Source organism: Salminus brasiliensis, chromosome 2 (assembly GCF_030463535.1).
Source record: "Salminus brasiliensis chromosome 2, fSalBra1.hap2, whole genome shotgun sequence".
Classification (NCBI taxonomy): domain Eukaryota; kingdom Metazoa; phylum Chordata; class Actinopteri; order Characiformes; family Bryconidae; genus Salminus; species Salminus brasiliensis.
The window spans coordinates 6,628,122-6,642,362 of NC_132879.1; the positions used below are offsets into that span (position 1 = coordinate 6,628,122).

General features: G+C 42.7%; 1 protein-coding gene across 1 annotated transcript in view; it reads right to left on the reverse strand.

The window, feature by feature from the left end:
• The window catches only part of LOC140550317 (dolichyl-diphosphooligosaccharide--protein glycosyltransferase subunit STT3B-like), a 199,777-nt gene that overhangs the window by 15,707 nt on the left and 169,829 nt on the right, over window positions 1-14,241 (reverse strand). Inside the window, exon 6 of the mRNA XM_072674242.1 lies at window positions 9,125-9,223. Coding sequence (XP_072530343.1) covers window positions 9,125-9,223 — 99 coding nt within the window. The remainder of the gene's footprint in view (window positions 1-9,124; window positions 9,224-14,241) is intronic.

Consider the following 14,241-nt stretch of genomic DNA (forward strand, 5'->3'; position numbering starts at 1 on the left):
CCCTAATGAGAGACTGTAGCTCCACCTCCTCAGTGTATATCACAATACCTACATTTAGAGTGTTATTAATATCCACCCTAATGAGAGACTGTAGCTCCACCTCCTCAGTGTATATCACAATACCTACATTTAGAGTGTTATTTATATTCACCCTAATGAGAGACTGTAGCTCCACCTCCTCAGTGTATATCACAATACCTACATTTAGAGTGTTATTAATATCCACCCTAATGAGAGACTGTAGCTCCACCTCCTCAGTGTATATCACAATACCTACATTTAGAGCGTTATTAATATTCACCCTAATGAGAGACTGTAGCTCCACCTCCTCAGTGTATATCACAATACCTATATTTAGAGTGTTATTAATATTCACCCTAATGAGAGACTGTAGCTCCACCTCAGTGTATATCACAATACCTACATTTAGAGTGTTATTAATATTCACCCTAATGAGAGACTGTAGCTCCACCTCCTCAGTGTATATCACAATACCTACATTTAGAGTGTTATTAATATTCACCCTAACATTTGGTGGAAAATGTGGTTTTCTGTGAGATAAGCTCTGTGATCTCTGTGTTTACAGAGGAGATGAGAAAGCTGACATTCTTCACTAGTGTGTCAAATATTTTCACCTCAGAGCAACCGTGTCAATGTTGAGCATCTCCAAGAATAAGCTGGTGCTGTAAAGTATAGCACAACTGCCCATCATCCTCAAACCCAGGCCAGTGTGCTGTCTGCTGCCTTAATTCTGGGTCATCGCTGCAGCGGCACACTGCCAAATCACACTCAACGTTTCTCTGGTTCTGGTGGACAGTGGTGGATCTCTTTTTCATGGTAGTTTCAGCCCTCAGCATTTCATCAGTGTTTGAGGAGATGATGTAATCATCTGAAAATTCCAGAAATCACTTTTCTCCATCAGTTTCCCTCCGTGTCAGTGAATACTCTCTCTCTCTCTCTCTCTCTCTCTCCCTCTCTCAGTGTATAGAATTAAAGTATTGGGACACCTTTTTATCACTGAATGAGAGCACACAGTGCATAAAAGCTGTAATCACTCTGCTAAGTAGACAACTACGCAACAACCTGGTGTTATAGCTCCAAAAGGGGTGGTAATATGTAGGTGTCCCAATACTTTTGTCCATATATATATATATATATATATATATATATATATATATATATACAGTGGGGAGAACAAGTATTTGATACACTGCTGATTTTTCAGGTTTTCCCACTTGCAAAGCATGTAGAAGACTGTAATTTTTATCATAGGTACTCTTCAACTGTGAGTGATGGAATCTAAAACAAAAATCCAGAAAAATACATTGTATGATTTTTAAATAATTAATTTCCATTTTATTGTGGGAAATAAGTATTTGATCATCTATCAACCAGTAAGAATTTTGGCTCTCACAGACATGTTACTTCTTCTTTAAGAAGCCCTCCTGTTCTCCACTCATTACCTGTATTAACTGCACCTGTTTGAGCTCGTTACCTGTATAAAAGACACCTGTCCACACACTCAATCAGTCAGACTCCAGCATCTCCACAATGCCCAAGACCAGAGAGCTTTGTAAGGACATCAGGGATAAAATTGTAGACCTGCACAAGGCTGGGATGGGCTACAGGACAATAGGCAAGCAGCTTGGTGAGAAGGCAACAACTGTTGGGGCAATTATTAGAAAATGGAAGAAATGCAAAATAACGGATAATCTCCCTCGGTCTGGGGCGCCATGCAAGATCTCACCTCGTGGAGCATCAATGATCTTGAGGAAGGTGAGGAATGAGCCCAGAATTACACGGCAGGACCTGGTCAATGACCTGAATAGAGCTGGGACCACAGTCTCAAAGAAAACAATCAGTAACACTCTACGCCATCAAGGATTAAAATCCTGCAGTGCACGCAAGGTGCCCTTCCTCAAGCCAACGCATGTCAAAGCCCGTCTGAAGTTTGCAAATGACCATCTGAATGATCCAGAGGAGGAATGGGAGAAGGTCATGTGGTCTGATGAGACAAAAATAGAACTTTTTGGTTTAAACTCCACTCGTCATGTTTGGAGGAAGAAGAATGATGAGTACAACCCCAAGAACACCATCCCAACCGTGAAGCATGGCGGTGGAAACATCATTCTTTGGGGATGCTTTTCTGCAAAGGGGACAGGACGACTGCACCGTATTGTGGGAAGGATGGATGGGGCCATGTATCGTGAGATTTTGGCCAACAACCTCCTTCCCTCAGTAAGAGCACTGAAGATGGGTCGTGGCTGGGTCTTCCAGCATGATAACGACCCAAAACACACAGCCAGGGCAACTAAAGAGTGGCTCCGTAGGAAACATCTTAAGGTCCTGGAGTGGCCTAGCCAGTCTCCAGACCTGAATCCAATAGAAAATCTTTGGAGGGAGCTTAAAGTCCGTGTGGCCCAGCGACAGCCACGAAACCTGAAGGCTCTGGAGGAGATCTGTATGGAGGAGTGGGCCAAAATCCCTGCTGCAGTGTGTGCAAACCTTGTCAAGAACTACAGGAAACGTTTCATCTCTGTAATTGCAAACAAAGGTTTCTGTACCAAATATTAAGTTTCTTTTTCTGGTGTATCAAATACTTATTTCCCACAATAAAATGGAAATTAATTATTTAAAAATCATACAATGTATTTTTCTGGATTTTTGTTTTAGATTCCATCACTCACAGTTGAAGAGTACCTATGATAGAAATTACAGTCTTCTACATGCTTTGCAAGTGGGAAAACCTGAAAAATCAGCAGTGTATCAAATACTTGTTCTCCCCACTGTATATATATATATATATATATATATATATATATATATATATATATATACACACACTTTTACACATAGGCTTGAAACATAAAGCTGGACAGTGGGTAAAAACAGCATTAGGTCATATTATTCAGACAATTTTTTTGTACAAATTGAGGCTGTGCAAAAGTTTGTGCACCCTTCTTATGTCAAGATGATACTACTAAAAACAACCACTAATTAACACCTCAGCAACCACCTGAAATACCACAGAAACCACCTTGCATTCCGTTTAGCAACACCATAGCAGCCACTTGGAAGGCCATAGCAACTGCCTAGCAACAGCCCAGCGACCACCTTGCACCACTATGGTAACCACCTGGCACCACTATGGTAACCACCTGGCAACATCATAGCAACCACCTAAGATGCCATAGCAACACCCCACTAACCACCTTGCACCACTATAGCACCCGCCTGGCAACATCATAGCAACCACCTAGTTATACCATGGCGACTGGGTAACCAGTTTTTACCCTTTAAGCCTTTTGACCATGTTGAAGCAGGCTAGTGAGTGTAAAATCAGGAAGGGATGTAAGTAAATTCACAGCAGTGTACAACCACCTGGGATTCCCTGCCAACCATTAAGAAACACCATAAAATGACTGAACTGCAGTTTACAGGCTTAGAATGAGTATAAGTAATAGCCATGCTCAGAACCCCCCCTAAAAACAATGACATCACCTTTCACAATTAACTACAATGAGTGTACTTATCAAAACGTGTTGAGAAGAGCAGTTAAGAAAGCCAGCAGAGGGCAGAGTGTAAATAGTGTATCATTGTGAGAGTGCAAATGAACTGAAATCAGACGTTGCTGACAGGTTGAGGATAATCTCTAAGGGTTCTTTGGATAATAATCATTGCACTAGCATATCTGAGATGTCTGAACTCAGTGTCAATAAATAACGATGCATTAAACCTGATGAAAATACATTTAAAAAAAAACATTTTTCATATATTAACCATAGAATATGTGTGTAAAGCTCTTTGCAGATAGAGGTTATTGTAGTGTAGGCTGCAGTTTTCATGGTTTAAAAAAAGACAAATAGTGCATGGAGAAACAAACAGCAACATAAAAAATGAGCAGGTCCAGAAAATGAAAACAAACATAATGTATTTTTAGGAAAAAATATAGTGTCATGCTTGAATGCAGCCCCACAGCCTCAGATCAGCTGCACATAAAGAGGCAGAGTGCATTTCTCCAAGTGTACAGACTCTCTCCTGCAGCGCTGGATGTAAAACAGAAGGTGAAACTGATGCTCCTGCTGCACTGACCAGCAGGAGGCAATTCACTGAGCAGGAAACAAGGAAGCACAGCCACTGCTTTCCCTCTTCTCTCATACAGTCAGACAAGCATTTTTCATGGTTTCAACCAAAGATGTCCTCATGAAAGATCAGAATCAGCGTCAAAACAAATATATCGTCACTGTCATGTAGAAAACCATTGCCAGTAGAGAAGGACACTCGGGAGCAGATACACATGGACCTACTTTCACCATGTCTAACGCCAGACGTGGGCTAGAGTGGTATAAAGCCCCCCAGCATTGAGCTGTGGAGCCGTGGAAGAACTGTGTTCTTTGGAGTGATGGATGATGCTCCATCCAGTATTTTTGGGATGAGTTGGGGAGATGGGGATGAGGTAGAGTGGCAATAATCCAACATCCTGACCTCACTAAAGCTACTGTTGCTGAATGCAATCAGATCCTCACAGCAATTCTCTCCTCCAAAATCTAGTAGAGTCTAGTCTAGTCTTCTCTGGCCAGTTACTCAGATAAAATCAGGATAAACTCTTTTTAATACCCTTGATTTCAGCAAAAATAATGAATGAGCAGGCGTCCCAATACTTTTGTCCATATAGGGTATATAGTTTAGCTTTGATACTGATCTTTCAGATGAGACATAGGGAATGTATTACAGCTGGTAGCTTCACTGTGTCATGTTAAAACTGTTTGATTGACAACACTAACTGGGCTGACCAACACACAGTACAATGGGAATGTCCGAAGAGGTCAGTTCTGATCTGAGAGGAATGATTGTCGAGGGAATCAGGAATGGAATGTCTTCTGGGAGCCATTTCTAAACAACTGCAGATTCCAAGATGATACAGGTGTCCATAAATACAGTTATCAGGAGGTGTAGCCACTCTGCCAGGTCTGGAATAAGACCTAAAGTATCACCCTCAGCTGAGTGGAAAGTGGTTTGAATGGTCCGAAACAACCCAAGAACCACCAAGGCACAGTCCTGCCTGGAACTGGAATCAGCTGGAACACCGGTGTCACTGTCTACAGTCAAGCAAGTTTTACATCAGGACTGAGAGGCTGCTGTCTAAGAAAAAAGCCCCATCTCCAAAAATACCACCCTCAGACTCGACTAAGGTTTGCAGCTGAACCTCATGGACAAAGAAGAAGCCTTCTGTGGGAATGTTTTGTGGTCAAAGATGTTCGAAGGAGTGAAGGTGAGGCATTTTCCCTTGAGAACATGCTACCAGCTGTTAAGCATGGTGATGGTAGCATCATCATGAAAGTGAATGGAATAATGAAGAAGGAGGACTACACCAGAGATCTTCAGCTTAACCTCGAACAAGAAATCAGACAGAAGGTTGATCCGTGGACACAACTGAGCCCAAACACACATCAAAGGCTACCATTGAGTTTTTGGAATGGCCTTCCCAAAGTCCTGACCTCAACTCTATTGAAAATGAATATGAGGACTGCTTAAACGTTGAGTCGTGTCAAGTTCAGTTAACCCCTTAACACTCCAAGGCTTATTACACAGTGAGGTGTATTACTCAGTAACTACAGGGGGCTATTCTTTGGTAATAGGAGATTGTAGTAACGCTTTCGGCCCACTGGCAGACCATAGGTTGTCATGGGTGTCATGGCGTGCTAGGCCAGACCAAGATGGCACGAACACAACACAGAACATGGCAAACAAGAGGGCGAACCCAAACGAACCTGGGACTGGGGGTCGAGCTGGAGAGTGGCTAGCGCTAGGGAGAAATCAAAGGGGGAACAGAACGAAATCTTACAGGCAGAGCCTGGGCTAAACAGGGGTTAACATAAACTGCACTCGAATCAGCACTACACTGACTAAGGTGGGGGGGAGCTGGGGGACTAGCTACTGAGCAACAATGGCTAGGCCGACCAAACCTGGAACCGCAGCTCCTAAACAAGACATTTGAGCAGAAACTGGTCTCAACTGACCTCGAGGTCCCAAACTCGGCGTTGAATGTTGGTGTGGAGGCTGTGTGGATGGTGGTGTGGATCCCCCAGTCCCAGGTGAAACTCATAAACCAAACAAGGAAAGCAAACAACCGAACCAAAACACACGTGAATGTAAACGAACTGAACCAAATACACATGAACGTAAATGAACGCGAACACAGTCAGTGAATCAACACATGAACGTAAAAAACGGAAGGTCCTTATTTGGGCCTGTGGGCAGCGGCTCGAGAACGCCCTGGAGAAGGGCGCGATAATGAGGGCCTGACAATAGTGCTATCCAACCCGAATTCCAACCAGAAGCTTGTTGATGGCCATCAAAACTGTCAACTAGCCAAGAGACATTTAACCAAATATTTTGACCCTGTGTTGATTTCAAAAAGCCTCCAAAATGAAAATCTGTGACCAAGTTCTTGTTTGTTTTCTATTAAAGATGCACAATGTAATTCGTTCTGCTCCAGAAACAAGCACAGAAATCTATGAAAGCCCAGCACTGCCTTGACATTCATTCATGTCCACAATGCGTGCATGTAAACACCCACCCACAGCTGCACGTTTTCTATTCTTCTGTTGCCAATCTCCTGGTCAGGCCACCTGGCACAAGCTGCAATTTTCTGTGGCTTTAGAGAAGACCTTGTCAGAAAAGCTCATTTTCCCCTCTCCACCTTTAAATCACTGGTCTTCTGTAAGAGGTTGATGGTCTATAAAGCTGAGGACTCTCAAACGCATCCGAAATGAGCCCTCACATCTGAGGGGCTTTCATAAACTCAGGGCAGATGGGGGACGCTGCAGGATGCAAGGAGTTTAGCGCCACTCATACGGCACAGTACACTCTGGAGCTGCTCTTAATTACAGACGATCACAGCTGAGCACAGAAGAACCGAAGGATCCATACAATCAGAAGCTCGGCAGAGACCTCTGCTCATCCTCATCACCACGGTACAGCTTACAGCACGACTTACGTCTGGTCCTGTAATCTAGCTACTTAAACCCTGTATTGCACAAATTAGATCTTCTTCTAAGGTGTTTCATATTAAAACACGACGAATATAAATATATTTATTAGAAATATAAAAATGAAGAGAACTGACCGTTCACTTGCTACCTAATAAATAAACCCCTCGACAGGAGGGTGCTATTGGTAAGGTATAGGTAATCGACGTTGTTCACTTCACTTGTCAGTGGTTTTAATGTTATGGCAGATCAAACTAAAAATGATGAATAATAGTAATCACATTATTACTGTGGATCTCCCGCACTCTCTCTTTTGCAGTGCATGTGCGTATGCTGGCGCTCGTCCTTACCTCACTGGTGAGTGCATAGAGCAGTATTACAGAGCTTGTTCCCTTGCAAAGTCTTTCCTATTTCCCAATAGAGCCGTTATGGGAATGCGGAACCATCTATTGTTCAGCACCTATTGTAGAACCACCTTGATGAGAGACTGTGAATGGTGTTAGTTCTTGGGAGTTCACCTATTGCAGAACACTCACTATTTACAGTCCCTCAGAGCCGGACCACCTTGATGAAAACCGTTGTTTACAGAAGGTAACATGGAAATGAAGACTCATCAGGTCGCACTGGAGACGCATTGTAGTGACAGGTGTAAACAGAATCCAGTCAAAGTAGATCCAGATCTTATCCAGATACTAAACACATGGTAATGCCAGGTGTTCAGTTACAGCCGGCTAACCATACCTTGTTTCTGGGGCTTACCTGTGCTGCATCACCCACAATATCATAGTATGCACATTCTATTTGCACTACAATCTCAATCAAAGCTCAGTCTGTCTGTCTGAATTTTAATTGATTGTATATCCTGCCTACACACTTTCTCCTCGGAAACACTGTGTTTTGTACTGTACTGTCTGCATTGTGTTGTAATTTCTGTCTGCACTGTGGTGGGTGTTGCACCATGGTCCTGGAGGAACACTGAACTCTGTATATAGTTGAAATGACAACAAAGCCTCATGACTTGCCTTGACTCTAAGAGACCCCCTTACACCTGGCATTAGCATCCGTGTTTAATCCAGATATATCAGGAACAACAGATGGTTCTCACATTCCTGTAACAGCTCTATCAGAAGGGCTATCTCACCTGCAAGGGAACTCCGTCTGTAATACTGGCATCCTCTACCAGTAAATAAGCGTGGGTGCAAGCATGCATACATGCATCCGACAGACGTATTTCCGCTTGCCTCACTGAATCCGATCACAGAAAACACATTCCCTTGGACGAAATTCGTCTCTGACCACCTCCGAATATGGTTTGTGTGCTCTGCTCAACATTCTCTGCTCTCCATAAAATCCTCTCAGAACTAACTCTCTCTCTTTTTACCTTCTCTGAGTAAATGGCCACCCAGCCCGACCTGCTGGAAGATTGCCCGCTGAGGTCCCCTCTACCTGCGTCAGACCAGCTGCCACCTACCAGTCCGTCCATCAGGCCCCCCACCCACCACCACCCATACCAGACCAGCGGCTCACCCTCCTACCACTGCTACCTGTTTAATGACCATGTTAAAACCTAAATGGACTCGTAACTATCTGCACTATTAATATCACCACTATTAACTATCTGCTGTCTCTGGTTTGGTAACTTTTATCAATAATGTTTAAATAGTTCTGATCAGAGGAGGTCGGGTCGGGTCCCCCTTGTGAGTCTTGGTTCCTCCCAAGGTTTCTTCCTCCAGCTCTGAGGGAGTTTTTCTTTCTGTCGCCATTGGCTGATCACTGGGGGTCTTTGATCCTTGTGTCTTTTTTGTCTCTGTCTTTTACTAATTCCTATTCATATAAAGCTGCTTTGTGATGACAAGAGTTGTAAAAAGCTATACAAATAAATCTGACTTGACTTGACTTGACTTGACAATGCGTCTTGGGAGTGTTAACACTTGGCTTCTTCTACGAACAAGCGATATCCGAACGGGATCCGATCACCAGAAAAAAAAGCCAGGTGTAAACAGACTCTAAGAGTTAACAGTTCAGCTAAGCTAAAGATTCCTACTGTTCGTCTCCTAGAACACATCTATTAGAAACATCAGCTGGACAGAACTGCAGGTGGACTGGTCAGGTTTCTAAAAGGTGGAGCTTACCAGCAGCGGCCATGTGTTCACTGGTCCTGATTGGCTGGAATCCGACAAACGGGATCTGCATGGACAAGATCAGACCCACTATGTAGAACGTGCTGTAGGCTGAGAGAGAGAGAGAGAGAGAGAGAGAGAGAGAAAGAGAGAGAGAGAGAGAGAGAGAGAGAAAGAGAGAGAGAGAGAGAGATACGTGAGATGGGATCCACGTGGTTTTGTAAATTCTTCACATTTCATATAATAATATTAATAATACACAAATAAATAAATAAATAATAACAGAGAGAGAGAAAAGGAAAAGAGACAGGAGATATTTATCATTAAAATAACAATAACTGTGTTACTGTTACAGTGTTGTTGCTACTGTCAGCCTTGATGTGCTTCTTCTACAGTGTAATATTATCAGTGAGGTGTTGTTGGGATGTCACTGCTGCCATGCTGTTACACTGTTCCTATTAATATGGCAATGTTACTGTAAGTGTTGTACTCTTGTTGTTACTGGTACTTTGCTATTGTTTGTGATTTGTTACTGTAATTGTTACAGAATTCCTGTTACTTCAGTGATGTTACTGTTATTATAATTAGTGTTATTCTTACTGTTACTGGGACTTTGGTACTGTTAGCTCAGTTAGTGCTAGTGTGTTATTTCTAGTGTTGTTATTGTGTTACTGTTGTTACAGCATTCCTGTGTTTTGGTGCAATGTTACTGTTACAGTTTTAACACCACTTTTAGAAACAAAAACACTACATTTTGTTATTACATTGTTATTGTTGCTATGGTTGTTGTTATTTTTAGTACATTTACATTTACATTTAAGGTATTTAGCAGATGCTCTTCTCCAGAGCAACTTACAAAAGTGCTTTGCTATTTACTCAAGAAGAACCTCAGCTAGTTTAAATAGACTAATAATTTAAAGATCCTCTAAGTTTAGACTCTACTAAACACAAGTCAGTAAGGAGACCACTCTGCTATTCGCCCAAGTATTCTCAGAAGAAGAGGGTCTTCAGTCTGGGTTTGAAGACAGCGAGCGACTCTGCCGCTCGGACACTCAGGTGAAGCTCGTTCCACCACTTTGGTGCCAGGATAGAAAAAAGCCTGGACGCTTGTCTTCCATGGATTTTGAGGGATGGCGGGTCGAGCCGAGCCGTACTTGAAGCTGGAAGGGCTCTTGGTGCAGATCGGCTTTTGACCATCGCCATCAAGTATGGAGGGGCTGGTCCAGTCTTGGCTTTGTAGACCAGCGTCATGGTTTTGAATCTGATGCGGGCAGCAGCTACAAGAAGTAGCCAGTGAAGAGAGAACGCAGCAGTGGAGAGACATGGCTAAACTTAGAAATATTGACCACGCCTTCTCCTCGGACCCATGCCCAACCTGTCACCACATCTTTTTAAACTGCCGTCAATACAGCATCTCCGGGCAACCAGTGCATTCTGAGAAATGCGCCGGGTACCCAGATCTGAAGCATTGGCTAGCAGACGTCCATGTGGGGCAGCATCACCCTAAAGTAATATTGGGGAGGAAGAACGAGGCAAAACTGTGCTCTCTCAGGTTCCGGCTGCTGATGGCAGGCAGCATGACCTGGGACTCAAATCAGTGACCCTTGAGTGTTTAAGTGTTATTTTTAATAGATTTGTTGTTGTGTTACTGTGTAAGTCTTACTTTGCTGCTGTTACAGGGTTGTGCTCTTCTAACTGTGTTATTGATGGTATAATCTTTTTAATAAGCAAGACCCTGACTGCCGCAGCCCTGAACGCAAATGCAGGCAGAATCCTTTGCTAGTTTATTACTTGGCCTTAAAGAAGCAGAAATACGCTCTAACATTAAGAGGATTGAGGCCTATACATTATTATAGGCGGACTGAGTGAAATGACACCAATCCTGGACGCCTATTTTCCACAATTTAATTATTTGCTAACCTCTTGTACCTAGGTTGTCTCGGCCAAATTATTATTATTCATAATTTTTGTTCTCCAAATAATGATGTGCTATGTTAGTCTGAGCATAATGATTATAATTCAGCACCCCCTGCTGCACCTCCTGTAATAGCTCATGAGGGTTTGTCTTTGTTGCCCTCTACGTCCAGTCTGGGTCCTCTCCCTACTCCATTACTGACAGCATGTTTACAAATGATAAGTGCAGTCCTTACTGATATTATGAACAGAACTCTCGTAATAGGTAAGAAACCACTCTGCTACAGAAACACCATCTTGAACAAGCTGTCTTTTGGAACTATGGGCCGATCTCCAACTGAACCTCTCGTTTAAAGTCTTAGATAATTTGCCTGCCAGTTTACTTACTTGGAATCCAACATCTTACATAAAGTTTGTCAGTCTGGATATCGCACATTTCTTACTACTAAATGACTTATTTCTTGGCGACTGAGTCCGATTCTCATAGTCTTCTTATTTCACTCGACTCGACTTCAGCTTTCGAAACGTGGTCTTCAACCCCGCTCCTGGAGAACCACCTCCCTGCAGACTATGGCTCCAACTCTAAGCCACCCCACCTAATCCAGTACTGCCTTCAGAAGTGCCTGTTTGGCTCAATGGAACATGTTAGAATTTGGATTGGGGATGAAACCTGCAAGAAGGTAGCTCTCCAGGGGGAGGGTTGAAGACCACTAGTCTACAGTAAACCATGCCAGTTGGGCAGTGAACTGCACTGGTTCAATGCTTATTCGACTGGACGTGAGATTGGAGATTGACAAGTCATAATTTTCTCCTTTCTTTTCTCTCCCCTATGTGCTGAGCTGCCCCCTGCTGTCCGCTTGCTGCTGATACAAGTCCATTTATTGGATCCTATTGCGCTATATTAACCCCCCCACCCCCACCCCTAACATTCTCCTGCGCTCCTCCAAACCCCTTGTGTTTTGAGATGCCCGGTTCTATCCTGGTTCCCCCTTGACCTGGCTCTCCACTACCCTGCTGTCCTGCTCTGAGGCCTCGCATTAATTCATCCTCACCTCACTTGGCATTTTTTTCTTAATTCATTTTAGTTTTATTGATGTTTTTATTGCTGTTTTGATTTTTATCATTATGATGCGGTGTCGACCTGAGGAGGATGGGTTCCTCTTTTGAGTCTTGGTTCCTCTCAAGATTTCTCTCCACCTGCAGGAGTTTTTATTGCCACTGTTTGCACTAGCTTGCTCAAAAGAGACTCGAACCCAGATTTCTGTACAGCTGCTTTGTGACATTTGTTGTAAAAAGCCTATAGAAATAAAACTGCATTGAATTGAATTAAAATGTGTAAGCCTGCATAGACATTTCTCATCGATCAGGGTTACTACTTCAGGTATCTCTCAGGGGTGAGTACTGGGTCCTTTTGTGACTCCTGTGAGGCCCTCGTTATTGCGCCCTCCCATGGGGTGATCCATAAGGACTTCATGTTCATTTACTTTCATGTGTGTTGGATTCAGTGTATCAATTCATGTTCATTTCCGTTCATGTGTGTTTGATTCAGTGTATCAATTCATGTTCATTTATGTTCATGTGTGTTTGATCCAGTGTATCAATTCATGTTCATTTACGTTCATGTGTGTTTGATTCAGTGTATCAATTCATGTTCATTTACGTTAATGTGTGTTTGATTCAGTGTATCAATTCATGTTCATTTACGTTCATGTGTGTTTGATTCAGTGTATCAATTCATGTTCATTTACGTTCATGTGTATTTGATTCAGTGTATCAATTCATGTTCATTTATGTTCATGTGTATTTGATTCAGTGTATCAATTCATGTTCATTTATGTTCATGTGTATTTGATTCAGTGTATCAATTCATGTTCATTTATGTTCATGTGTGTTTGATCCAGTGTATCAATTCATGTTCATTTACGTTAATGTGTGTTTGATTCAGTGTATCAATTCATGTTCATTTATGTTCATGTGTGTTTGATTCAGTGTATCAATTCATGTTCATTTATGTTCATGTGTGTTTGATTCAGTGTATCAATTCATCTTTATTTACGTTCATTTGTGTTCACGCGTGGTTTGGTTCCGTTGTTCTAGTTTTTTGTTTGGATTATGAGTTTTACCTGGGACTGGGGGTACCATTTGGTGCCGAGAAATTAACCGATTGGAGCCTTCAGGACACCCTGTGGTTCCTCTGCCATTTCAGGTTTGGTCCACCTTGCCGTTTGGTTTAGCGGCTGGTTTCCCAATCAAACACACATTAACATAAATTAACATGAATTGATACACTGAATCAAACACACATGAGTGTAAATGAACATGAATTGATACACTGAATCAAACACACATTAACGTAAATGAACATAAATTGATACACTGAATCAAACACACTAACGTAAATGAACATGAATTGATACACTGAATCAAACACACATTAATGTAAATGAACATAAATTGATACACTGAATCAAACACACTAACGTAAATGAACATGAATTGATACACTGAATCAAACACACATTAACGTAAATGAACATGAATTGATACACTGAATCAAACACACATTAACGTAAATGAACATGAATTGATAACTTCACAGCTTTTACGTTTACTTTGTACCCCTCTAACGCCCAGGCGCTGCCTGTAGGGTTTTGTTCTAGTCCCCTTTTTGGTTTCTCCGCGGTTAGTCTCCCCTTTACCCCTGCTCTGCTCATGACTCCTCTCAGTCCCAGGTTTGGTGTTGTTTGCCATTTCGTTTGTCAAGTTTGGGTTTTGTTTGATCACCATTGCTCACTGTTTGCTGCTTGTTCTGCCTCACTTGCCCCTTTCTGTTTATCCTGGGTTTGTTAATAAATCTGCTTGCTTTGCCACCACCTCTGCGAGTGTTCGTCCCATCTTGGTCTGGCCTAACACGCCATGCTCGTTCAGTCTCTTGATATTTCAAGACCTGATTACTGCAACTCTCTTCTACAAAGCCAACAATGGACCAGCCCCTCCGAGACGCCACTTGATGGCAATGGTCACAAGCCGATAAGCAACAAGAGTCCTTCCAGCTTCAAGTACGGCTCAGCTCGAAATCCTTTGAGATCCGCGGAAGACAAGCGTCCAGGCCTTTTTCTGTCCTGCACCGAAGTGGAGGAACGAACTTCCCCTGAGTGTCCAAACGGAAGACCCATCTCTTCCATGAGGGCTCGGGCAGAATGTAGTGTTGAGCA